The sequence below is a fragment of the Stegodyphus dumicola genome, chromosome X1, assembly GCF_044657685.1.
Source record: "Stegodyphus dumicola isolate Sdum_Otavi_A_Nest chromosome X1, ASM4465768v1".
In the NCBI taxonomy this organism is placed as follows: Eukaryota; Metazoa; Arthropoda; class Arachnida; order Araneae; family Eresidae; genus Stegodyphus; species Stegodyphus dumicola.
The window spans coordinates 239,828,471-239,855,929 of NC_140780.1; the positions used below are offsets into that span (position 1 = coordinate 239,828,471).

The 27,459-nt window shown below is 34.0% G+C and overlaps 1 protein-coding gene across 3 annotated transcripts in view; it reads right to left on the minus strand.

The window, feature by feature from the left end:
• The window catches only part of LOC118195556 (uncharacterized), an 88,338-nt gene that overhangs the window by 12,203 nt on the left and 48,676 nt on the right, over positions 1–27,459 (minus strand). For 2 of the 3 annotated variants that reach the window (XM_085807245.1, XM_085807244.1), the window contains exons 6-10: positions 15,796–15,862; positions 1,742–2,093; positions 347–406; positions 205–258; positions 36–118 (exon numbers count right to left, since the gene is read on the minus strand). In XM_085807245.1, coding sequence (XP_085663371.1) covers positions 36–118; positions 205–258; positions 347–406; positions 1,742–2,093; positions 15,796–15,862 — 616 coding nt within the window. The other variant, XM_085807246.1, reaches the window with a different exon arrangement.

Here is a 27,459-nt window from a genome sequence, read left to right on the forward strand (position 1 = left end):
CCTCTGAAAGCTATGAATTCAGTAATTTTTCTGACCTGTGCATATAGGGCATTCAACATATGTTATTCCTCCTGAAGTGGAAGGAGTGGCTCCATCAAATTGATTAAAATCTTCAGGCCTGTAAAACAACACATGCAGTTAGTAAATAACCTTTATAAGCAGAAAAGATTTCAAATAAACAGGGATAAATAATATCACACATACATGGTTTTAGATGTTGATGGAATGGCCCCATCATGTTGTATAAAGTCCTTAGGCCTGCAAAATAAATATATCCATTTAGTAAAACCCTAATTAGATAAAGAAAGCAGATATTATGTGAGATAAACAAGAAATTAGAACTCACTCATATACATTCTTGGATGTTGAAGCAACAGCACCATCATACTGAGTGAACTCCTGTGGCCTACAGAATAAACAGGGTCTTTACTCGAGCAATAAGGCTAAGCCAAACCGGCAATTCAAGTTAGGCCAAATATTTCCGTGAATAGAAGGGATTATGAACCAATGCTGATATTCAAAGAACTTATTCCTATGAAGCATTTTAGCCCCAGGCAGCATGCATTCGTAAATTGAACGAGAAAAATGCGTGCAATGCATTTTGGATGCTATTTGTAAAATTTTGAATGGCCAAATTAACATCCTCTTGTGATTAAAGAGGTGTTGATGTGGAGGACTGCTTATTGATGCTACCTTTAAATTTTGTCCAGTACGTTAATTTGTAAGCACTTCCCTTTTTATACTTCTAAACTATGAACAAAAGAAAAATTAAACACTTAACAAAATTTGTCATGAAGCTTCTGTTTCCAAAAACATATAAAAATATCAATTTATTTAGTAGTCTAGGATGCAGCAAACATATCTATCATTAGCAGACCAAATAACTGAAAACACAGAAATGATAAAATAATCATTTTCAAATAGTTAAATAGTTATTAATAAATTTATCCCCTTCAACTTCCTTACCGAGTGTATCATTAGTCATTTCTTCAAGTTTCTTCACAGTGTAGAAAGAATATACTTCTTTAAAAGAAAAAATTTCTTCCTAAGTATCTGACTTATTATGCATTTATAAACAGCATTGATTTGGCATAAATTTGATAATGAAGGAGGTAAAATAAGTGAATTTCATTATAAGCTCAAATTTCTAACTTTTAAAGCAAAAGTGATTAATAAAGATACATTACTCAAATTTTTATTATAAAAAAAATAACAAATTTATGGTCAAGAAACTAATGCTGCAAATAATAAAAAATATCATATTCAAAAATATTAAAAACAAGAATGAAGTGAAAAATTAAATAAACTTTAACAGAATTAAAGTAATGAAAATTAACATTATAAATTCAAACATTCATATAATTATGGAAAATATTTACATCATATATTTAATTAACAAAAACCCTAAATACCATGGACATGATTTCTTAATGAAAGTACTATGCAGGTATTGTAAACAATTATCATCTTAAACATAGAAAATAATCTGAAAAGATTTTAATTTATAATGCTCTACCTTATTTATGAAAATAAAAAGAATTACTATAAGAATTATAATAATTATTACTATAATTATTATAAGAATAGCTATTGGTCATCAAAAGTATGTGAAATGAAAAGTTAACAAAAAATTTTACATTTTTGGATTATATCAATTATTATCATGTGGTTTTGATGTCAATTTTTCAAGTTAATTTATAATATTTTTATCGTTTTTAAATAAAACAAAATCATATGATACCTGGAATATGCAGCTATTCCTTCAGCTGCTAACTCAGAACATTCAGAGTTTTGGCTCTGCAGATATGAAGATACAGTACATGTACTTTGTCCTTGAAAAGGCTTGTCAGAATTATTGTTTCTGTCCAGTAAGCTTTTTGTTTCACCTGTTTCTTGGCTTGTTTTCTGACGCTTTACACCTTTATCTTTGGTTACTTCAAAACTTATTTCAGATTTTCCAGAACGATCAGCCGGGTTGCGTAACATTATAGTATAATTTTCATGAAACATTTTGAAATACAATTTAACAAATGCTTTTGTTTGAGAATGCGACAGTTTTTGACCTCTTTGGGATTGGAACTCCTTGATGTAATCTGTAATTAAAATTACTTGATTAGTATATATATATTAATATTTCACAATATTCAAATCTCAACTAGTGGTTTTCTTTTTTTATTTATCTCACAATTAGCTGAATAGACAGGACACTGAATATTTGGCTCCTGACAACACAGTGGGCTAGATACATGAATTTTTCTCAAGATTTTTCCTATGTGTTGTGAAAACTTAAGGTAATTTTCTTCAGAATATTCTTCATAATGGCATTCTCTCTATGAAAGATATGCCAAAGAGTGCTGTTTTAATAAATAACCCTACTGTTTTTCCAAACACAGGTTTTTGTTTTTAATGCTCGGTTGACGATATAGGGCATTAAGCAACTTTAACACGTTTGCTGCCACCTACGAGAACGTTTGTAATTGGAAAACTGGATGTATTTAGCTACAAGATAACTCATTATCATGCAATATTTAGGTGTTTGGTGTGCAGGAGGGTACTTTTATTTCACCTACTCCTTGGCTTGTTTTCTGTCGCTTCATGCCTTTACCTTTGGTTACATCAAAACTGAAGTAACCAAAGCATTTTGCACACTGAAAACTATTTCTCAAAACTACAACCAAATATTTAGAGCAAAAAATAATTTTATTCATTTAGGAAATGCCATAAGTAGACAGCTCAAAGGCTTGTTCAGAAACTCATTTATAAACAGTATTGATTTGGCATAAATTTGATAATGAAGGAGGTAAAGTATGCGAAATCCATTATAAAGCATTATTTTCCATTTGGACTAATGGAAAATAATGAATATAACACGTGTGAGGAGTTTTGGGTGAATGTGCAGATGGGGCAGTATTGTTTATCTAGTTCTGAGTTATCAAGCAGCTGCCCAAGGATAAAAAAAGTTATGTCATATGCAAACTACGAGTATAATTGCATGAATTTAGTTACTACTACAATAATCTATTACATCTATATTTAAATAATAAAATAGAAAATAATTTAAAAGTATTACAACAAATATCGCATCTTGGCACTTGCAAACAGATGCACTTAAACGGCTTTGGCAGTGAATGTATCAGTTAACTAAGCAAAACAGAAAAAGGTATAAATGCTGTTTGACAGATTAAAGATAAGATATAAAATCACACTCAAAATTGCAAGTTTAGCTGATTATAGAAAGCTTTGCTAAAATCTAATTTATCAGCTGAAAAGTTGATTTTAGAAAAATAATTGTGTTCAGCTTTGGAACCTTTATTATTTTTTAACATAAGATTTTTTTTTTTAAATGTCAGTTTTATATTTGCTACTAATTCCATTTTGTCGTAAGATACAGGTTCATCAAGTTCCCCTTAAATAACCTGCCTAATGAGGAGGACAAGTGGTATTATGCTTCAGTACAAAAAGGGAATAATAAGAGCTAAAAATAGTTCAAGAACAAAAAGAATGCTGGAAGTATTAAGCAAATATTACACACTATAAAACTACTCACACGTAAAAGACAAATAATTTATTTGTAATTTTGCAGCACATCAGAATGGAACAGGTTGTCTTAATTCTAAGCTGACACACAGCTCCAGATAATCTTTTATTTATATCAAAACCTAAGGAGGAGCTGACAATGGTGGTGTTCCCAAACTGTGATATATACACCTTAAGGGGTATGCGAGAGAATTTTAGGAAGTACTCAAGTAATGTTTTCAAAATTATGTATGGCTATTTTCAACTCCAAAGAAAAAGGGGGAAAAGATTTTTCTTTTGAAATTACCATGCCTAACTCCTTTTTGAAACATTTGGTTTTTTTTTATTATTATAGCCACTGAATAAACAACAGAGGTCTTTCTAGAGATAGCATTAATGAGTAGTAGTAGTTTGTCATTATTCAGAAATTTTGGACCACTTATATCAGAGAATTATGCGACCAGAGGTCCTGAATGAAAAATTCCTGAACCCAAGTATCTGCAATTAATTAAGATCCATATCATAAATAAAAACAAAGTTGTGAATGTGGAGGTCGTGGGACATGAAGCTGGCACATTGCATTTCAAACAATGAAAACTTGAAGATCAAAGTTACAAGATTTTGCAGTGGAAGATGGTAATGGAGACTATTTCTGAACCACACAATTTTGAAGAGATGTCAAAATATAAAAACTGTAGATTAAAAACTAATAAAAAGGAGGATAATAAAAATCCTAGAAATGCATGGCATTTAAAAGGGTACCTGGGAATATATGCCCCAAATTCTACATTCACTGCACTGAAGAAGGGCCAAATTTCATCCAGCAACAGAAGTACAACGGTACCTTAAGGCTTAAATAAGTATTTTATAACATAGGTCTGAGATGAAAAAAACTGCTTGAAATTTTCTCAGTAATCCCTATTGTACTTTTTGTGCTGATTACGGAATAATGGGGAAAAAAATCCATCCAATCTGTGATTGTTTACCCAAAAATCACATTCAGTTTACACTTTTAAATCTTTTCAGACATACACACAAACTGTTTTTTTGTATTTAAAATCTATATAATATTAAATTTATTAAACCTATCCTCATAAGTTAACGTAATAAAGTCACCAATGCAAGACTCAGCCTTTCTTTAGTTGAACAGACGGTACATCAAATCTGGTTCGTACTAAGCAAGGCCACCTGTTATGCTGTCAATGTGGATTCAACCACTGTGCTTTACAAACTTGTTTTGTGAACAGCAATTTTTAATTTTGCAAAAGAAATAAATGGCTTTAACGGGATGTATTAATCCTCTGGATTGCTTATGCTAAATTTGTGGGACTTATATAGTTAAAAAGCAACAAAGAAACATTTCTAATTGGGGGAGTTCAATTTGCTTACTTCCACATAAAACTGAGAGATCAAGATAAACCTTTGGCTCTTCATGAAGTGTGCTTCGTGTGCGTTGAAGAATTAAGACAAATAGACTGCTGTCACTATTATGTAATTTATTTCTGTCTCTTTCTCCATTTTTTGGAGAGGTTGCATGCTAAAAGTATCTCTCCCACCCCTTGTAGTCGATTTCCAATGCGTAAATTGAACTCAGTTTTTAAACATAAACTTTACCTCGAATTAGAGATATAAATACATAAATGTGGTCTGGATACTGTTTTAAATTATACAGCCAGGCAATTTGAAATAGACTGGCAAAGTAATAAAAAATACATGTCTCATCAGTTCTAAAAATGAATAAGATAAATACATGTAAAAGTGAATTCACACATGCTTAATCAAATGATGAATCAGGAGAAAAGGAAACCAAAGCCTTAATCATATACACTGGTTATCATAAATTAAGGGTAGTATAGAAATTAGCACATGTATAAAATGAACAAATCAAAAGTGCCAGTTTGCTATAGGAAAAGTACCTTCAATATGGAATATGATCGCCTCTAGAAGCAATACAGCAACGTGTGACGCCTTTAATTATGCAGTCTATCAGTTCCATAGGAAGCGAGAGCCATTGCTCTTGCAAAGCAGTTGCAAACGCGACAAGGGTTTGAGGGGGCGGATTGAGAGCAGCTAGACGTCATCCTAAAGCATCCCAAATGTACTCGATAGGATTCAAGTCCGGGGATCGAGCTGGCCACTCCATGCGCATAATTGTTTCCTGTTGAAGATAATCGTCTACGATGCGAGCCCTGTGTGGTCTTGCGTTGTCGTCCTGTAACAGGAAAGCATCACCTATTGCCCCGGCATATGGGTGCACATAAACATCAAGGATGTCATCTCTATAAATCTGAGCATTCACAGTTCCCCTTTGAAAGACATGCAGGTCTGTGCGTCCACCCAAAGAGATGCCACTCCAAACACAGACACTGCCCCTTTCGTATGTATCTCTTTCACAGATGTTTGACGGATGATAACGGGTTCTAGGTTCTCACCATATCAATTAACGCCTATCGTTTTCTAGACTAAACCTGGACTCTGTAAAGAGAACCGCTCTCCGTTGATCAGGCATCCAGTGGACATGTTGTCGTGCCCACTGAAAACGGTCCCTCCTATGGGGTGGCTTGAGCGGCACACAAATGGCTGGTCGCCTCGCATACAGACCACCTTCGTGAAGCCTTCTACGCACAGTAGACAATGACACAAACCTTCCGGTGGTTGCAGCAAGGGAGGATCTAAGAAGGTAGCGGTTCTATTCCTGCGTGCATATAATGTCAAATATCTGTCATCGATGCTCGTCGTAGTAGTTGGCCGTCCTTGGCTGAACGTCCTAGATGGCGAATCTGTAGTTGGAAATTGCCTCCAAAGTCTATGAACCACAGAAGGACTCGCATTTAGCCATCTGGCCACTTCTGTTTGACTTTGACCTGCCTCTAGTCTCCCAATGGCTCTCCATCGCAGTTCTGCAGGCAAATGATGCCTGGAGGTCACTGTTACAAATTGGCGATCTCAGATTTCTGATGTCACTGTCACAGCGAAATATGTGGGCTTGCTCTCAAACATGGACTTTTATGCTCCTCACAGATGACGTATTCCACTAATTTGCATATTGCAGTTTTACTCAGCTACTCTTACTTGGCAATATATTCAAATTTTACACGGATTGGCTTATTTTTTAGGGAGTTATCGATATTTTTGTGATTTTTCCTTAATTTAGGATAACCAGTGTATAATGTCACTTTCATCACTTGAGCGTTCTTGATAAGTTTCTGCATCAATGGTTGACGAGTTAGGAAGAACTCAGATTTAAGAGACCTTTATAGTGAAATCCGTACTTAACAAATGCCTAGATTTTTTCCTTTCTTTGTAAACCTCCTATTTTGATTAAAGCACTTACTAAGCTCCCGTTGCAATTGGAGAGCTCATTCAAAACTCGTGTTGTATTGTAAAAAATGATTACCTAATTTTCTTCGGAATTCAAGTCCTATGGTGACGGCTGTTGTTGTGAACACAACTGGTTCAAATTGCTCTTCATCAGAATCAATGTCTTCATCATGTTTGTTTCATGAATTCTGTTAACTAACTCATCCTCATTTAGTTCTTCATGAGTTATTATTTCTTCAATATCTGGCTGAGCTAAATCATCAAAACCTTGCATCTATTTGCATACATGCAGCCAAATAAACATTTTTAGCAAGTTTTTGAAATCCGTTAATTTTTAAACCGTGTAAAACCAAAAACTTGTAAATCAAGGGATAGGTGTATTTGGTTAGTTCAACGGAAAATTGTTTGAATACTACAGCTTAATAACTCAATGGGAAAAATTCTTTTTACTAGGTAAATATCGGGTTTTAACGAGATTCCCATCACCGCAAATACTGTCTGTGCAGACAGTTCACGTTGGCATATTTAATCATATTTTGTCAAATAATTTTTGACATTTGAAAGAAAGAGACTTGCTTTAGAACACTATTCTGAAATCTGTAAAACAATATCATTAAGTACAAGGTGTCTGAAATGGAGCTATCACACCACCATATTAGATTTACTTGCAGTTTTGTTGCAAAAAGTCAACACTAGAATGTCACCAAATCATGTGGAGAGCTTTAGGTACTAATGTTATAACATACGATGCTGTGAAGGTTTGGTACAGAAAGCTAAAACAAGGACTATGGCAAAGAAGCACCGCGCTCTGCCGACCTACTGATGCTGATGAGGCCTGCCTGCGAGAACTCGTGGACGAGTTCAGTATGTAATCACTTGAGAGCTTGCTAAGGAGTTAGACGTTAGTGGCATGTTCAATAGTTGTGGTATGCATTGCATAAAAATTGACATACAAGTTCAATTGCTGGGTGTCGCATGAGCTGACCTAAGCAGATAACGACAAGACGTTGTTCAGGCCTGCACTAATGTTCTCGAATATCAACACAAGGACAAAATTTTGGACCAGACTGTCACTTGTGATGAAAAGTGGATTTACATAAAACACAGGCTGAAAAGGGTGTTGGTCTGCACCCTGTCAAACCATCGGCAGCGCTGCAAAGCAGAATTTGACTAACAAAAAGATTATGTTTTGTATCTGGCAGTATTGCCGTGGTATTATTCACAAAGAGTATCGGGAAAAAGGTAAAAACCTTGACAGTAAGGTGTACAGCGAGATGCTAATCCACGCTAACGCTGCTCTCACAGAAACATGTCAACCTGAGTTCTGACACAAAATGATAATGTTCCATTAAGCTAATGCAAGACTAAATATATCTGCATGTACCAGCTGGAACTGTGTACGGACTCAAATGGGATCTTTTGACACTCCCACCATAAAGCTCCAACAATGTTCTTTTGGACTTCTACCTGTTTTTCACACCTGCAGTTACATCTTGCTGGTGCTATCTTCCATTTTGCACAGGACGTCCAATATGAGGTTGATCTGTTTTTGGACTCCTGGCCACCAAATTTCTGGGCCGAAAGCTTTGAAAAACTACCAAAACTTTGGCAGAAAATCACAGATTTGGGTGATGATTACTACCCGCACTAAAGATACTGCTTTCATGTTTGTCCCCCCCAATGTAATTAAGAATGTTTTTTTGGTGGAAAACTTCCATTACAACCAGATATAATGGTTTTGATTAAAACTCTTAATATCCCGTTCCAGTAAAGAGCTCTCTATGAAGATAACTCTTCTATTAGGCTCATAATTTTTATGTGCCCTGCAATTAATAAAAAAATGCACAATCAGATTCACATTCATCTTTTTAATTGTTATAATACTATTTCTTTCTTCTTGAAATGAATGTACTAAAGCTTTGAATGTTTTGGCTTTATTAAGTTATATCTAGAACATGGTCAGTTGGCGCTACCAGTATGTCGCTGCAACATTCTTGATAGCCGATGTAAAAATACTTTTCTTTTATGCCAATGCTAAAAATCAATATACTAAATACATTGTTATATTATTTCAAACCATAATTTGCAAGTCATGTGAAAAAAAAAAAAAACACTGTAGCAGTATACTGCCTTTAAACTGAAGCTAAACTGTATCGGCAATTAGCCAGGAGTAAACTGAGAAACTATTCAGCTACATCACAGATTTCATCAGATACAAAAGTTCAATATGCTGCCTTTCAGAATACTGCTAAATTGCAGAATGTGAATTTTTGTCGCAACAGAAAGTTACAATTTTGACATTTTTAAAAGTATTCATCATTATAATATAATGCTGTTAATAAACTGTTAATAAATGACTTGACATCATATAATTAATAATTTATTTTGTAAAGCCATAAAAATGCTTTAAATAGGTAAGTAGTTATCAAACAATTTAAAATTTTAGAATATTGCACACGTTTATGGAGCTTAGTATTAATCAAATAAATGCGTAGTGCAATGTGCCCAATGCTGAATTTGGCAATATATTTTTAAGTAAAAGCAGATCATTATGTACATGGGGAGAAAAGCAGCATTCACAATGGCAAATTTATGTAAACCTCTATTTTTTTTAAGTTATAATACACTGGTCATCAAAATTAAAGGATAATGACAGAAATAAAATGTAACTTATACTTAATAAAAAATTATTAAAAGAAATTTGTACAAAGGGATTAGTTAATATACGTTACAATGATTGACAGTTGACTATTCGCAAATACTGAAATTAACCTGTTCAGTACAGGCATGTCATATATGCATGAGCAGCAAACATTACTTCACGGCCGGGTGTGTCATATTTGAATTGCCATTTAATTTAATCTATGGCCGGGCGTACCACATTTGACTTTTCAGATAGAACATTTAATCAATATTTTTTATCACTGCTAGATGTAGCTGTTATGGTGAAATATATTGAAAGTTAAGTATGTTTACCTACATTCCTACACAATGTTTTTTATTTTTGGTATTTTGTTTCAGAATGAAGGTGAGATTCGTGGGTGAGTTTGAGCAATGTAATGTCTCTTTAACTGCATCATTTGATATAAACAAATGCACATGTTCTCGCTGCATTTTGGTACTTTTTATTTTTATTTTTGCGATATAGTGAGATAAATGTCTTATCATTAGAGATTTTTTTTTTATTCCTCTTAAATTTTTCCTTTTTTTTTTTTTTTTATTCTGACACCATATATACTCGATGAAGCTGAGCCTTGTCACCCATTAGCAAAAACTCTAGGTCAACTGCACCCCCAAACAGTCTAACGTGGGGTTCCAATACTTCATCTACATCCTTACATTTTCCTTTTTTTTTATTACTTTTATATTTTTCTGGCATTGAGATGAATATTTTGTATTGTCAGCGAAATGTACTTTTTCTTAGTGGCAAACGAAAGCAGTAGCTGAACATAGAATATACACAAATGCCAAGTCGTTACTTTTGAGTAATGTAATGGTTCTTACTGCGTCATTTTATATAAACAAATGAACATGTTCTCGATGGTCTGGAATACTTTGAAATTTAATTTATTAATTTTTCTTATCTTTATTTTATTTTTTATCCCGTTATAGTGGAGTAGATGTTCTATCATTAGAGACTTCTTTATTACTCTGTGTTTTCCGGCATCGAGACGAATATTTTGTATCGCTTGGCGAAAGTTTTTTTTTCTTTTTAAATGGCAAAACGAAAGCACTATATGACACACAAATGCTAAGCAAGTCAAATTTGCTGAGTAATAGCAGCATATATTCTATTCCTGTGATATATGCAACGTTGGACTTTGCGTACATCCATGTCTAAAAGAATATCATACACTCTTTTTTGAAATATTGCTTCTTTTTCATTGCTTGCACATAGAATTTTTATGAAAGGCACTTTTAATATTTTTTAATTTTAATTATGTGTTGCTTTAAATAAAATCTATGATTGTTTGAATATTTTTCCCATATCTATTTATTTGTGGGATAACGGGAAAATTTATTATTAAAGCTTTAAAATTAATTCTGACAACTACCTGAATGTTCTCATAATGTACCAAAAATTGGAACAATTGGATGAAAAATTTAATTTATATGAATTTTTTCTAAAGTTAGGCTTAGCAGCGCGAATTGCCCGTCCCCACAAGATGACGCATCCGGTTCACGCGTCGTCCCAAGACAACGCTTCGGTAACAGAGATGCCTGTTGTGAATGGGTTTCAAACAAATTTATGGAAACCGGAAAAATGATTGAAAAGTTAAGTCACCTCTTGTGGAAAATATTTTTCTTTAATATGGTGCATAGTCACCTTGGACATATAAGCATACCGCATACCTCATATCTTGATTTCGTAGACTTTACCGAAGTGTTGATCAAGTCTTGTAGAATTTCACATCACTCTTTCACTCTTCCAAAAGTGCACTTTTCTGCTTTTGGGGGTCCAGGAAGGAATTTGGCATTCTAAGGCATCACACTCGTGTTCAAGTCAGGTGAGTAAGAAAGCCAATTCATTCGAGTGATATCTTCTGTTTGCAAGTATTCTGACATCATATATACTCGATGAAGCTGAGCATTGTCACCCATTATCAAAAACTCTGGGGCAATAGCACCCCCAAACAGTCTAACGTGGGATTCCAATACTTCATCTACATATATCCGAACCGTTATAGAAGCTCCTTGAAAGATATACAGCTCAGTGTAACTGTTTGTCATGATTCCTTCTCAAACCATTAAACCATGGTCACAGGAATGGGGCTTTTCAAGCACAATTAAGGGCAAATAACAAGTTCCTTTTTCTTTAGAGATCAGTCTAGAATCATTGTTTAGACTATATCTGGACTTGTCAGTAAAGAATACTTGGGCCTAATCGTCTTGTCTCCACTGAATATGACGACGTCACAAATTTAAGTGGGAACCTCTGGAAGCTGGAGTGAGTGGGAAATAAACCACTGGTTTTTCTCGCATACAGTCCAATTATGTTAAGCCTTTATGTAGCAGTAAAATGGGTAATTTGAGTTCCTGAGGCAGCCTGAAGGTCTAAAACCAAATCTCCTATAGTCACTTTGTGGTTTCTTCGAGCAGACAACAGTAATAAATCTTCTGATGCAGTTGTGTCAGCTTTGACCAGACTGTCTATCAACAGACCCAGTGCTTAAAAAGCGGCTCCAAACTCTGGATATGACACTTTGAGGGATATTCAAATCTTGGGCGACCTCCATTTGTGTTTGACCTCTCTCGATTCTACCAATTATTTGCCACTTTTGACTTTCACTTAAACGATGCATTTGAGCCATAACTATTGAATACTGATCACTCTCAGAAACCACATTTACTTTAAACAAAACTACAGACTGGAATTCCAACATGTGTCCATTGTGCACCACATTGTCAATCATTGAATTTGCATATTTCTGGCACAAACGTATGTGCAGAAGTGAAGTTTTGTGTTCAATTGTGTTTACTTAACATAAATAATTACAGCATTGGGCATTGGTTGCAACATCGACTTTCTGAGCATATTTTTTCTCATAATCCTTTAGTTTTTACAGCCAGTGTACACCTCTGTATACAAGCGGAGTACAGGGGGGATTACAAGAGAATTTCTTAAAAACAGTATGTGCTTTATTACAAATGTTTTGCTTTTTTTATTCATTGATTACTCTTTAATGGTATTTTTAGTACTTTAGAATTTCAAATGCCTTTTGCATATTAGCTAGGTGAAAAATTAGTTGGCATTAGTTGGCACTGAGTTACCTAGAAATATATGCTGGCAAGCAGCTTGTAGGTCCATTCGAAATTAGCAACAAACCTGCACATGCACAGCTGTTTCCCTCTATGATGGAATGGAGCCACATCTGTTGCAGAGAGGTTTTCCTTCTTTACAATACATATTTTTTGATTCTAACCTTCATGGTACCGTATACTAGGATTAAACCCATTTTGTTTTATACGAGAACAGGTACTTTCTTTAGTTCATGCACTAGACATGCGATTCTCGAGGTTACTGGAAACCAAAAGTTGCGTGAAACTTGCTTTGCCTTTCTAAAAGACAATCAAATTGGAGCTGCGAAAATTGGCTCTATGCCAGCTGCCCGAATGACACTCATGTGATACACAATTCATCAAAAAAGTGATTTCTTCCGATGACGGCGCAAAACTCGCCTTTTTTGGCGGGATCGTTGTATGAAATTCCCTGACTTTTCCCCGAATTTTTTGGTCAATTTCCAAATTCCCCGACTTTTTCCAGTTTTCCAGGTAGTGTGGCAACCCTGATAATACATCATGCAAATAATTTATCAATCAGCACCAGACGCAGTGAGTTTTTAAAACTGTTGGGTCGTAATCCAGCTGATGATTCCTTGCATAGACGTTCTCAGTGTTCATCATTACCTAGCCTCAAGCAGGATATTCAGTTTTTTTCCCAGATGAGGATACAGTTCAACTTACAGAAGAGACTCGAGCTGCTAAAAGGCAGAGATGTCAAGAATCTGACCGTTCCAAGAACAGGTACACCAAGTACAAATGTCGCAGTTGTAAAAAATTTCTGTGTTAGAACACTCTCAGCAAATATGCACTGATTGCTAATTTGTGTAACTTATTAAATGAGACAATTTCACTTGTATTTTTCATTTTCATTTGCGTAAGTTGAATAAAATTAAGTATCACTGTAAACTGAAGTTCTGTTATTTGTGTTTGTAATTTGATGTCGCAAATATACATGTGCTACTTCAATAATCCCTTTGCATCCATGAATTTGAACTGAATGACCTAAATATATATTAGTACAGCAAAAATATACCTGACGTCTGTTGGACGCCATGCGACCTTTAACGCAACAATATACCACGCGAGCACTGCAGGGTTAAATGGGAGATTATACAAAATACATACATATACAAAAAAATTTATCGTGAAACTTTCTAAATAAACTAATAAAATCAAATTCTCAATAATACAAATGCATAAAAGCCCATACACAACAAAATATTACAACAGTTTTCCCAGAAAAGCAGATAAATCTGCATAATTTAATAACACAGAAAGAAATGAAGAAAAATTACCATAATTTTTTATTGGCACACTTGACTGCAAAAATAATAATTTGAGATTTAAATAAAGATGCAATTTAGCAAGAAAAAGGCGAGAGATTTTTCATTGTCGGCAACAACAGTTTCGGAATTTGACTGTGGTTGGTAAATTTATTATGAAAGCACTTATACTCCAAATTTTAACAAGGCTGCTTTCATGGCAAAGTTCCTAGAGGGAATCAAATACATGCAGTACTGGGCAAAATGTATTTGAACAAATATTCCTCATCCATCATTTCTTGCACATATGCACATGGTAATGAAAAAATTATAATCAATACATAAGCATACATGTTTAATTACTTAATTTAAATAACATTAAATTTTTTAACAAATTTAATTTTACAACAATTGTTTTTTCTTTTTTTTTCCAAATTTGAGATTTTTTATAAAGCATTCTTTTTAGATTACTTTTGATTTTTCAAGCTTCAAATCAACAAAATCCCATACATTTATTTCATTTAGGTAAGTACATACATTTATTTCATTAGATAAAAGTAACTGGGTAAGAACAGGATGTGAAAATCTCCCCCCTTTTTTTCACATAAAACTTTCACAAAGCTTAGATCTGTATTTTAAGCTACTGCATCATTAAAAATGGAATCTTTTACCATAAAATAAAGCCCTTTTGACATATTATAATGAATAAGGTTTTAGGGATATATTTTTCTATCATTTTCCACAAATCTGTTCTTTCAACTGCATGGCACCTTCAAATCTGAATGTTGCTATCTTAAGATTCCATACTGAAGTTTATTATATTCTTGATTACACCTTTCTTGTGATTCTGCAACATGCTGTATCATTTTTCAATAAAATATTCAAATTTGGAATCATGTGTCTAATCTGTATATTTTCTAATAAAACTGGAACACTTTTATTAATTTTAGGTAATGTAAATGGTGCTTTTACTAGAAGAAATTCTTTCAGTTATAACTTCTTGAAATAATCAACTTACAAGCAATTGAGAGATTTTTCTGCATTCTGGTATGGCTCGATTACAATGCTATCAAAAATCCATCTCTTTTGGAAAAATAACTGTTTCAAACAGTTTAACTGGTTTCATTGTTGCAGTTCCCCTCCCCTTCCTCAAGAAATTGTAGATTAAGCATTTTCACCCAATCACATTGAGCTAAAGAGCATAAATGGGAGTTCTTTGTTGGTAGCCTCTGTGTCTGTAATGCACAACCAGTTTTCCCTTTGCATGGTAATCTCGGCGATCAGTGGAGATTGATTGTTATATATCTTTTTACAAAAACTGTACTATATTGTGTTCTACCAAAATGTTTGGAATGTGTGATACAGTCCTTATTCTTTCATACAACTTTGGGAGATTTTTTTTGTTGTTCTTGCTTTAAAAAGAGTTTTTGTTTCTATCAAGAATGTACTTCACAGCATTTAAGACATCCTGAAATGTTCAGCATCCCTAATAGCTTTTATTTTGCTTCTTTGCACATAAAAAAAGCTACTTGGCAAGTCCTTTTGTTTTTATAAATTTTAGTGCTGACACCATCCACATAAAAATGGATTATGCATTCAAACATAGAGACCAAGAATTTGCTACTGAGAGAAATTGCATGACATCCAATACATAACTTTGTTCTAAAATTTTTGCACAGATCTGTATTCGACTTGTACATGGTAGGGTATGCTGCCAATCCTTAGAGCTGCAGAAAACTGAATTCGAAACTTCTTACAAATGTTTATAGTCATTTATCCACTTGGCTGAAGGACGGTTAAGCCTTAGTTAATAGAAATTTGAATTTTTTGCCCACTACTTACATTCAACCTTCATATATCTAGTTTTAAAATATTATAAGTCTAGCACAGATTTTAATAGTAAAAATATTACCTGTAACAGTTTCATCATCCAACTCAGTCTGACAAGCAATTAAGAAGCTGACCGCTTCCATCAAAAACTGTCAATGAAAGAATATATAAATTTTCTTAAAAATTTACAATAAATGCCATTTATTTTGAGTATGTTGTTTTAATACACATACAAAACTCGAAACTAAAAATAAAACCCAAAGAATCAACTCTATTTATTTATTTATTTCTTAAAATCTAAGTTCAGAAGATGTTCACATGGCAGCAATGACCTGATGAGGATGTGTCTTTGCCACCAAAGGATATATTTTTAAGGCTTTTGAACATAGCTTGGCAGAATACCATATTTTTAGTTTATACGTCATATGTATAAACCCCTTTGATGACCAGTATGTGTTAATGTATATATGTGTGTGTTTATACATCACATGTATAAACACACACATATATACATGCACATATACTGGTCATCAAAATTTAAGGAAAATAACAGAAATAAAACGTAACTGAATAAAAATTAGTAAAAATGTATATAAACAGGTTAGTTAATATAAATTACAATGTTTCACAGTAGATTGAAATAAAAACCAAATTTAGAGAAACTGGAAAACAACCTCATGTGTATGGACACCTCAGACAGATATGCCTGAATCACATCTTGATTTCATAGATTTTACAAAAGTGTTAATCAGGCCTTGTGGAATTGCAGCCCACTCTTCTAAGACTACATTTTTCAGCCACTAGAAGCTTCGGTGAGGAATCTAGTGCCCCATGACATCCCACACATACTCAATCAGGTCCAAGTTGGGTGAGCAAGGTTGGCAATCCATTCGAGTTATATCTTCTGTTTGCAAGTATTCTGAACCACATATGCTCGATGAGGTCGAGTACTGTTGCCACGACTAAACATTGCAACTTGGGATTCCAATACCTCAGAGTGGTTACAGAACCTCCTTGAATATGCAGCTTACTGTGGCCACTTGTCATGATACCCGTCGAAACCATTAAACTGTGGTCATAGGCCATTTCATGCAAAAGGATTGCAAGTAACATGTTCCTTCCTTTCTCCAGATCATAACTCATCTAGAATCACTGCTCAGACTATACCTGGATTTGTCATTGGTTTTTCTCGCATACAGTCCAACCTCTTTACACCTTTTTGCAGGAGTAGAATTGTTAATTCAAGTTTCTGTGGCAGCCTGAAGGTCAAAACAAGCAAATCTTTCGCAGCCGCTTCGCAGTTCTTCATGCCCAGAAAGACAGAAAATGGTCTTCTGATACAGTTGTTGCTCTTGGTCGCCCTTGAGCAGGTGGTTTATCAACTGATCCAGTGTTCAAAAAGTGGCTCCCAATTCTTGATACGACACTTAGAGAGATATACAAATCTTGGGTCACTTCCACGTGCGTTTGACCTCCCTCAATTCTATTGATAATTTACTATTTTTTACCTTCACTTAAATGCCTTTGAGCCATAACTATTGAATACTTATAACTCTCAGAAACCACTCCTTGTGAATAATTGGTTCTAAACTTCTTTCTTTATATATACACAGTAGAACTCCAATTATCTCAATCAATTGGGACCGGACCCCATTCGGATTAAATTTTTTCTGAAGAAAGGGTTTTTGTACATTTTAATTCATTACTGTATGTTAAAAATGGGAGAAAACGAAAAAGAGAAAAGGAGATTTTAATTAATTTTTTTAAAGAAATGAGGTTTTAATTACCATATATACCCACGTATATGTCGAGATATTTTGGACAAAAAAAAGACTTCAATGTGGGGGGTCGACTTATACGCGGGGCCATAAAAAATTAAAATGCAGTTGTTTTCTTCCCGCACTCGAATTGGACGACTTATCAAATAAGTCACTTACTTGAAGTAATTTCATGACTTAAATTATGTGACCAACTACAGTGGTGGCCAAAATTGTGGACACTTTTGGAAATTTTTATGTTTTTGCCTTTGAAAAATGCGAATGCCTGCGAAATACCCTCTGAATGATTATAAAATCATTTAAAAAATGTTGTATTAGCAATGAATTAGATGGCACGGAAGATGATACTGTTTTTGAAAGTGAAAATGACGACGAAGGCTGTAGTAGTGATTGTAACAATACAGAGTTCGAGACTGAAAATATGTATGATGACGAGCCAATGACGACAGAAGAGTTCTATGAAATGTTTGGCGAATCTGACCATGAATCAGACATTGAAGGATTTTGATTTTGTTTATTTACCAAGGTATTTTTTATCGTATATTTACTTTTTTTTTCTCAGATGATTTTGAATAAATGTAGTGCTTAAAAATTTTTTTTGAAGTTTCTCGATCGATTTCGGAAGCGGAGGGTCGACTTATATGTGGGTTTCTTATTTTCTACGAATTTTTTATGTCGAAGTGGGGGGTCGACTTATACGCGAGTATATACGGTAATTAAAATGCAATGGGAACACTTTTATGTACATGTCATATAGCATACTGTACAATACTTACAAGTGCTGAAGGTCATTGCTTTCTGAACATCTTGATCAAAGTAAGCTGCTTGGCTGTCTTCATTTCTTTTCGGGTAGGCAAGTCACACATCTTTTCAGATGCTAAAGTGGTTTTCAGCAAAGCTTTACAAACAAGACTGGTTTCATCGGCATTGTACAAAAACTCAGGATCGTAGGAGTCTGCTACAATTTCAGATTTTTCAATAAAATCTTCTGCAGCTTTGGAGTCTGCTGCTAACTTCTCGCTTCTTAATTCACAGATACTGTGACTGCACTTAAAATTTCTTAGTCAGCCATTACTTGCTTTAAGGACGAACAACCAAGCTTCTGAGCTAAGATCTTAGCTTTTCTACATAGAATTGGACCCGAAACTGGGTTTCCCATATAACATTGCCGCAAAGACCACTTGAAAACACCATCTTCTAAATTTTTGTTTGTTACTGCCCTCGTTGATTTTCTTGAAAAACTTCCATCTTCCTTTTTAAGTAGTGACACAAAGTTTAAAAATGTAGATTTGCTCCTTTTAATGTCTGAAATTGTTGACTGTCCAACATTGTACATCTCAGCCAACTGCTTACTCGTACCTCCTTTATCTGATTACTCTATAATTTTTAGTTTATCCGTTATAACACAACATATTTTCTTTAAGAAGCCGCGGCGAGTGATGAAACACACTCGAAAACAAAACAATGCACCAACACGAAAGAGTATCATCACAGTCCTATAGCAGGTCAATGACACACTGCCTGACTAGGAATCAAAATGAATAACAACAGTGCTCTAGCCACTCATTATCCCAATAACGTTCCTGCTGCGCCTACACTAGCTTCACGGAGGGAAGGACAATAGCGCATAGACAGAATCATTATTTTGTGAATCGCATTATGTTTCCATCTTTTTTTTTTTTTTTTTTTTTTTCCTGAAAGTGATTCAGATAGTCAGAGTTTGGATAATTGCCATTGTACTGTACATTTATATATGTAAGATAAAGAATAAGTAAAGCAGCTTTATAATTTAATTTAGTAGTTTCTTAATTTGTTATTTTTAATTTGGTATATCATCTCTCTATTCTAAGAAGAATAATAACATTTCTGGACTGTGTCATTTCTATATTAATCTATGGCACAGAGCTTGCATAACACTGATGACATAATTAATTTGGAACCTGAACTCTGAGAACTAAAACCTTTCTAACTTAAACCCAAACTTTTTTCTTAACAGACTGCCATATTGGATAAATGCACACTTTGCATCTTCTATTGCTGCTTGGATGTCATTTCACCATAATGAATCCACTGAGTATGTACTTCGTCATTTTTAATTTGGTATTTCGTCTTATTATTCTAAGAATAATAACATTTCTGGACTGTGCCATTTCTAGATTAATCTATGCCACAAAGCTCGCATAATGCTGATGGTGTAATTAATTTAGAACCTGAACTCTGAGAAATGAAGCCTTTCTAGCCTAAACCAAAATTTTTCTCTTAACAGATTGCCATGCCATTTCACTGCACTGTAGCCACTGGGCATAATTACTGCCAACAATCATGCCCAGTGGATACATTCTGGCCAAGACTTTCTGCAGTATAAATCCACCTTCTCATAGCCCTATTACATGACCTTGTTCAAACTCACTAAGCTGTTGATAATGGCTTCTTCATCATCTTAAAGGCATTTTTGACTAACATCAACTAACTAACGTCAAATTTCAATGGTAAATACGTCTAATTTCAACGGTTCTGCATTTAATAAACGCTAATGAACTTTACGGTGCCCATTTAAAACCAACCTGATTTGCATGTTAATAGTGGCGCTAGTAGCACCACACTTATATGCCTAGTGCAAAATTTGAATAGACATGATCTTTCAGATGTATAAACACGCCTACAAAATGTTAATATAGCACATATCCTCCTTGATGTTGGGATTTCTTTTCTTCCATTAGTGTGTATATACAACATAATATTTCAAAAACTCAGTGCGTTTAAACTTACAGGGAGAAGGAAAAACTGTTTTCCTAAACCTGCACTTTTACAAATAAGTACTTGTACTTGATTCAAATCAAATACATTAAATAATAACAATTTTTAACACTATTAAAAATTAGAAAAATAAATACAAAAGCATCTTTAACTTAGCTGATATTTTTGAAAAAACTATTAGTGCAGTTGGAAAAATGATGTTACTTAGAAATAATTTGAGGCATATAACTGAAACAGATTTTAAAAAAAGTGTCATTTCGAGAAAAGAACAATCCTGTGACCAAAATACATATTAATTGAATTTTGCAGATTGACCATCTAGGATGTGAACTATCCTTTTTCTTGGTGAAATGCATAGGAAAATACCATTTGTTATGAATTCAGTATCAATAATAACCAGTCAGTATCAATGGAATCCCCCTTACACGATTTTTTTGCGAACATCTGCAGTGAACGCTTTGTCACGTTCTGCAATTAAGTTGGTGTGTAGAAGCTAACATTCATTACATACAATTAGGATATTATAGAAAAACTGGACATTTTGGATGAATGTTTAGTTTTACAGATTAACACATTTTATTAAAATTTATTTATAGTCACATCATACTTTAGTAAATTGTAAAATTCCTTTTTTTTTTTTTTTCATAACTTCAATAAAGCAATGGTCAGTGTGTTAAAGGAAATCTTGGGTCCCTTATTAGGAGAAAAAAAGAAGTAACCAGCAGCAAGACAACTTGAGGTCATTTTTATAACACTGATCATACAACTGACAGCAAATTATAAATTTGAATTGCATGTTTTCTAATCTTATGTGCAGTTTTTTCAACAAAGATACAGGAAAAAAATTTTTTTAATGCTATGAGTGTCATGAACGCATTAAATAAATGTAAACGCTAGCTTATTTTAGCATTTATTTAAGATTTCACAATATTTATATATTCCAGAATAAGTACAAATAAATTACACATTCAAGTGGATGAAAACAATTCCTATATACTATGACAGCATTATCCATCACTGTTGTTATTCTCCATAGTTTCTTTTTCCTTTTGTATTTCCAACAGAAATTTTGCTTTATTTTTATATATTGTTTGTTTTGAGATAATTACATTTTTATCATTTCACTATAAACAAACTACTCCTTTTTTTGATAAGGCCTGGTTACCTGCATCTAAACCCAAATGCTTAATGTTAAATGAAAAAAATCGAAAGAATTAATGCATTGGGGAAGGGGTAAGTTTATGTGATTAGGGCAAAACATATGAAGACTACCTGTCTGAGACAAGGGATGCCTTTGTGGAGGACTTTCTAAAGAAAAATGGATTCCATGGATGTTACAGGAAAAACTATAAAAATGCAAATGGAATAAACTCATTTGCCAGGATTCAGGCTGAAAAACCAAACAATAATACCATTTGTCCACTGGTGGGTAACTGAGAGGAAATCAAGTTTGCAATAGGAAGGCATTTGAGTTGGATAGTCAAACTGGATAATCATAAAAAAATAAACACAAACATATACACAAAAAGAGCAAACTTTATTTTGAAACAACACTGAAAACATAGAAGAATGAAATTAATAAAAATAAATGACATTGATTCAGTCTTCCTCGATATATCTTGTTCTGCATTTAATAAAGAGATATTAATAAATATACACCAAATTCAATCAATAATGGGGTGCTAAAATTTTGAGACCTAATTTTTTAAAAACTACCTGGACAATTTCTACAGAACCTGGCACTTTGGCATAATTTAAAGTGTAGGATCAAAATTTGGAAAAAATAGTTTTGTGTCATACCTATGTTAGAACAATGCTACATATCTAATATATATCCTAGATCAAGCTTTCAAGAATGGGACATATAGATCTGTAACTTTTTTTTCTGACCTGGTGTACATCAATTATTTACATTCAGTACTGGCATAATTAAGCTGAAAGGCCACAAACCCTTGCACTTCTTTAACAAAGTAAAACTCATTATTGCAAACAACGTAAAACTCACACTAACATTCAGTGCCAAAAGAAATGTGAACAGCCCTAATCTTGCATTGTGATTATTAGTTGATATGTAACAGATGACTTCTGCTTGATAATGATTGGAAAACTGAAATTTGACATAAGATACATCTACACTCATATGCATCAACATAACCTGTAACTAATAAAAATTTTTGGCATTTTCTGAATGTTAGATGTTATGTTTTTGATGCAAATAACAAAATATTTAGCCAATAGTAAGAAGTCTCAGTAATAAGAGAAAATTTGAAGTATCAGGTTGACAAGAGTACAGTCAAAAATCAAGACTCTCCCTCCTAAGTTGAAAGTGTTTAGCAAGTTTGAGAATTACAGATTCAGTGGCAATTTGAACTTATCTGTATTTGCAATACTTTTCCTTCAAGGAAGTTCCCCAAAGCTTGGCAAAGTAGGAAGTCTGATATGATGATCTCAGGAATATATGCTCAGTCAGGACCATTGCATATTCTTATTTATGAATAATTTATTGAGGAGTTCCCAATTCATAAGGTTAAGTATTACCACAAAAGCTCTTTGGTTGACTTAATTTGGTAAATGCATTTCCATATGTCCAGTGTACTGTAACGATATGCACACCTCTGACAAACATTTGCTTAATGAGAAGAACTTCTTGTTTTGTCCAGACACTAATTGTCAGTTAAACCTTTGAGGAAAGGTGTTGCAGAAATCCCTTGGTACGGTTTCCGGACACAAGGGATGTAGTAATTGACCCCATTCCAAGGCATTTCGGACAAGACGTTTAACAAAACGAAAGAAAGGGGCTTTTGTGCGAGTTTTCAAGCAGTGAAAGACTTGAGAGAAGATGCAAATTGTGTTGTTGCCGCATCCAGTGGCCATTGTTCTATATTATGACTGTAATGCTTTGATTATTTTACTTAGTAGTATTCAAGAAATTCTTATTAAGTTTTATAAAATAAATATTTAAAAGACAACTGCTCTTTTCCTTTTATCCATCCCGGGTGTTCAGACATTACAGCCTTATTAATTTGCTGGCGACAGTAAAGATTTGAAAATCTATGCAGAAATTACAGACCATCAGGCTCTGAAAATTAATCTCAAGATTGTGGGACACTCATTGTCCGGATATCATCAGTGTTTTGCGGATATTACAGACTGTCAGGCTCTGAAAATTCATCTCAAGTTTGTGGGACAGTCATTGTCCGAACGTCAGTGTTTTGCAGATATTACAGACCATCAGGTTCTGAATTTCAGCTTGAAAAAGTGAATAGTTATTCGTTAAGCAGGTATGATTAGAAATCCACAAAAAGTTACGAACATCAGTTCGAAAATAGTGAATACAGTTATTCATTAAGCAAGTGTGATTAGGAAATCCACGAAAAGGTTACGGACAATAGTCCGGTTAAAGTGATTACAGCTCTCTGAAGCCAGATGGATTAGCAAATCCACAGAAAAAGTTACGAACGCTAGTCCGTTGGGAAAATTTTTGGATCTACTGAATTTCGGCTGTGTCTAGATATCGTCAGCAATTTTTATAATTTGTGGGATATAATGCAATGAGCCTGGGTTTGGTTTGGTTTATTAGATTACAGCAAAGCACTCAAGGGCTATCTGCCTTAAGGGAGGGATGCCTTCGTGGAGGACTTTCTAAGGGAAACTGGCTACACGTTACACATGGGGAAAACCACGAAAACACCCATGCAGCTAGCCTGTTCGCGGGATTCGAACCTCGGACCGAACTACCAGTGTTCAGCAACGTTACCGCTTGGTTGCTGGTGGGCGCAATGAACCTGGGAGACCAGATGTTGTGGGGGGGATTATCGACCAGTCATTAATGGTTGGAGTTACTGATCTATGATTGGCTATTCTTCAAAACCAGAGGCGCACTCAACACGTGATATATGATGACACAAGTATTCAGGCAATCATCGGATGAATTAGTTGGTTCCGTTTTGCGTACTGTTTCTCCTACTCTGTATCTGTAAAATCCGTAGTTTTTTTCCATACTTTTGTAGCACGTAGTTTATCATGAATTTCCGTAGAAACTACGGAGAATCTGTAGTAGCTGGAGTCTATGTATATGCGACAAAAACATCACTCCTTCGATGTTGACGGGCGAAACTATCTGCCTAAAACAATCGTTTGATGCTGCTTCAACTTGCTTACTTTTAGCACACATCAAAATAGAAGGAGAGTTATGGTATGTCCTAGGAAATCTGACCGCAGCAAAATTAGAAGTAGATCAACTCAATAGACTTTCTTTTCAAGTAAACGCAGTGGGTACTCAAGCTCTGAAAATCCATCAGTCGAAGAAAGAAATGGGGGAAAGATATCAGCAAGAGCCTGAATATGAACTCTAAGGCGAAAATTCTCTCCACACTATCGAAAGAAGTAATGTTTTGTCCCCAACAAAAGCGATGGAAAAGACCAATTTCGCTCTGCCTGAAACAGAGGCAAATGAACTGTCACTGTTTACAATAGACAAGACACAGTTAGCTGATCTACAAAAGAAAAGTGACGTTGTAAAACCAACTTCTGATTTAGTCGCGTTAGACGATCAAAGTAACTGTATGGGAAAAGTTTACAAATTAGGAATTTCCTTTTCGGTTCGGAATAAACAAGAAAATGTAGATATGCCAAATGATGTTTCGTACCAACCAGACTAGGATAGGTTTACAAAAGTCTAAAAATTCCACGAGAATTGCCCAAGACACCGACTAGTGTAAATTTACCAGGGAAAGTAGAAGGATCCCCAATTCATCATTTATCTATGTTAGTGCCTTATACAGAAAGGTCAAAAGGGAGTAAATATAGCTACTTCATGAATGATGTAAATCCAACTTGTAATGAAGTAGTTTTTTCTGATGTTAATGCCAAATTAAATGTGCATGTTTATTTTGAGGTCAAGTGTAGTAGTTCTGAACCAGACGTGGGGTTACCATTGAGAAATTATCACAAACTGAAAATTAAATATCTGCAAGGTTTCCCTTTTCAGCCTGGCTAGATATATAATTAATAGTAGACTTAGGAATGTATATTTATTACATATTTCAGAAAACTGTACATTCTTTATTGTATGTGTATGATTAAGATTAGATCTTAGTATTATGCTGTTTATGTTAATTACTGGTCTCAATATAAGTTCCTAATGAGTTATCCTTGGTACTTAACCCTACATTATGAAAAAATATTAGTGTTAATATTTATTAATTACTGTTTACTTTTTGAGAACTTGCTGTGGTAAAGGGTACGAGGAATTGGAGTTCTGACCCCCCCCGGGAGGAGAAGGGTTGTAACGATATGCACACCTCATTTGCTTAATGAGAACTTCCTGCTTTGTCCAGAGAGTAATTGCCAGTTAAAACTTTGAGGAAAGTGTTGCAGGAATTCTCTAGTGCGGTTTCCGGACACAAGGGATGTAGTAATCAACCCCATTCCAAGGCATTTCCGAAAAGACGCTTTACAAAACGAAAGAGAGGGGCTTTTGTGCGAGTTTTTATGCAGTGAGACTTGAGAGAAGACGTTATCCGCGCCGTTGCCACATCTAGCAGCCATCGTTCTGTATAATGGCTGTAATGCTTTGATTATTTTACTCAGTAGTATTCAAGAAATTCTTATTAAGTTTTAAAATAAATATTTAAAAAACAACTGCTCTTTTCCTTTCACCCATCCCGGGTGTTCAGACATTACATTACATTTGTTAAGAATTGCTCGGCTATCTGTTAGTGGAAGATTCAACAGCATTCCTATCCTAATTGAATATTTTATAATCATTGGGCAGTCACAGATTACTTTCTTCAGCCTTTTCAAATAAAAGATCAAGAAGGCTTGGAATATTCTTTTAAATTTATTTCCTTACAACCTAATAAATATTTTATATTAGAAATTAGTTAATTCTTCAACTATTTTTTATGATTGTTGTATATATATACAGGTAGGCACACGAAAGCCCATAACATTTGTTTTATTTATAATACAATTTTTTATCATTGAAATATCATAAATTTAATCTGGAGTTAATTGTTGGAGTATGGAAAGTGGGTTTAATGAAGATTGTGATCAACAGCCGTTCTCTCAAAGCGTCATGATGTTGAGAAACATATCAATACAGTAACTTTAAACTTCTACAAGAAATCAAGACCAATATTTGCAGTGTGTGGGTGCTCAGTCCTGCATGAATTAGTGAATGTATGAAATAACACCTGTTGCTAACAGCAAAGGAATAAATCTGTTCATCAATGTCCTTGTATCACCTTTTGCTCTCAGTTTCAACAAAGGAAAAAGATCCGATGTTTCCTAACACACACACTGACTAATTCTGAATTTCCTGTAGTCAAAAATAATTAAATTATGAAGATACTTTGAAACGAGAAAAAAAAATTTAATCTGTACTTGTTAAATTGGACACAAATTGCATTTCAATTTAACAGTAAGCTTTACTGATTGAACATAAAATTATTGAGCATGAATATGTTAAATATGCCAAGTAGACCAATGGCACTGGATTACATCAAAGCAAAAGCATTATTTATTAACATTTATTTAAATAATTTACAAGATACAATTCATCCAATACTCTCTATATTTCAATTAACATTAAGAAGTAATCTTCTTCCTATTGTTTTCTAAAGCATTTCTCAAGCATCAACAATTTAAAATTACACAATTACACCTATCCCTCAATTAACAAAGTACTTGTTTTACACGGTTTAAAAATTAATGAATTTCAAAAGCTTGGTAAAAATGTATATTCGGCTTCATATAAACAAATGCATTTATTTGAAGTCATTTTGGAATCTCATACCTTTGGTAACACTGGTGGCAACAACACGGATGAGGACCCCCATAGTATGTACATCTAATTCACAACAGTAAAGCTATTTGGTTCATGTGAACTAGTACAGTATTAGTATTTTAGCAGCAAAGATTACACCATTTTTATCTACATATTTTAATGTTTACTTGTAAGTTTTCAACATTTATATTTTTTTGTGGCATTTTTATAATTTATGTAAATTTTTTAAGGTTTTTATAATGCCAAAAGATTTTGAAAAAAAAATCAAATAAAAAGAAAAGTTATTTCTTTAGAAGCAAAAATTAAAATATTAGATCGTCTACATAATAGAGAAAGGGTAACAGATGTTGCTAAATACAGTCAAAAGTCGTTAATCCGGACTCGTCGGGACTTCGGCGATTCCGGATTATAGATCATCAGT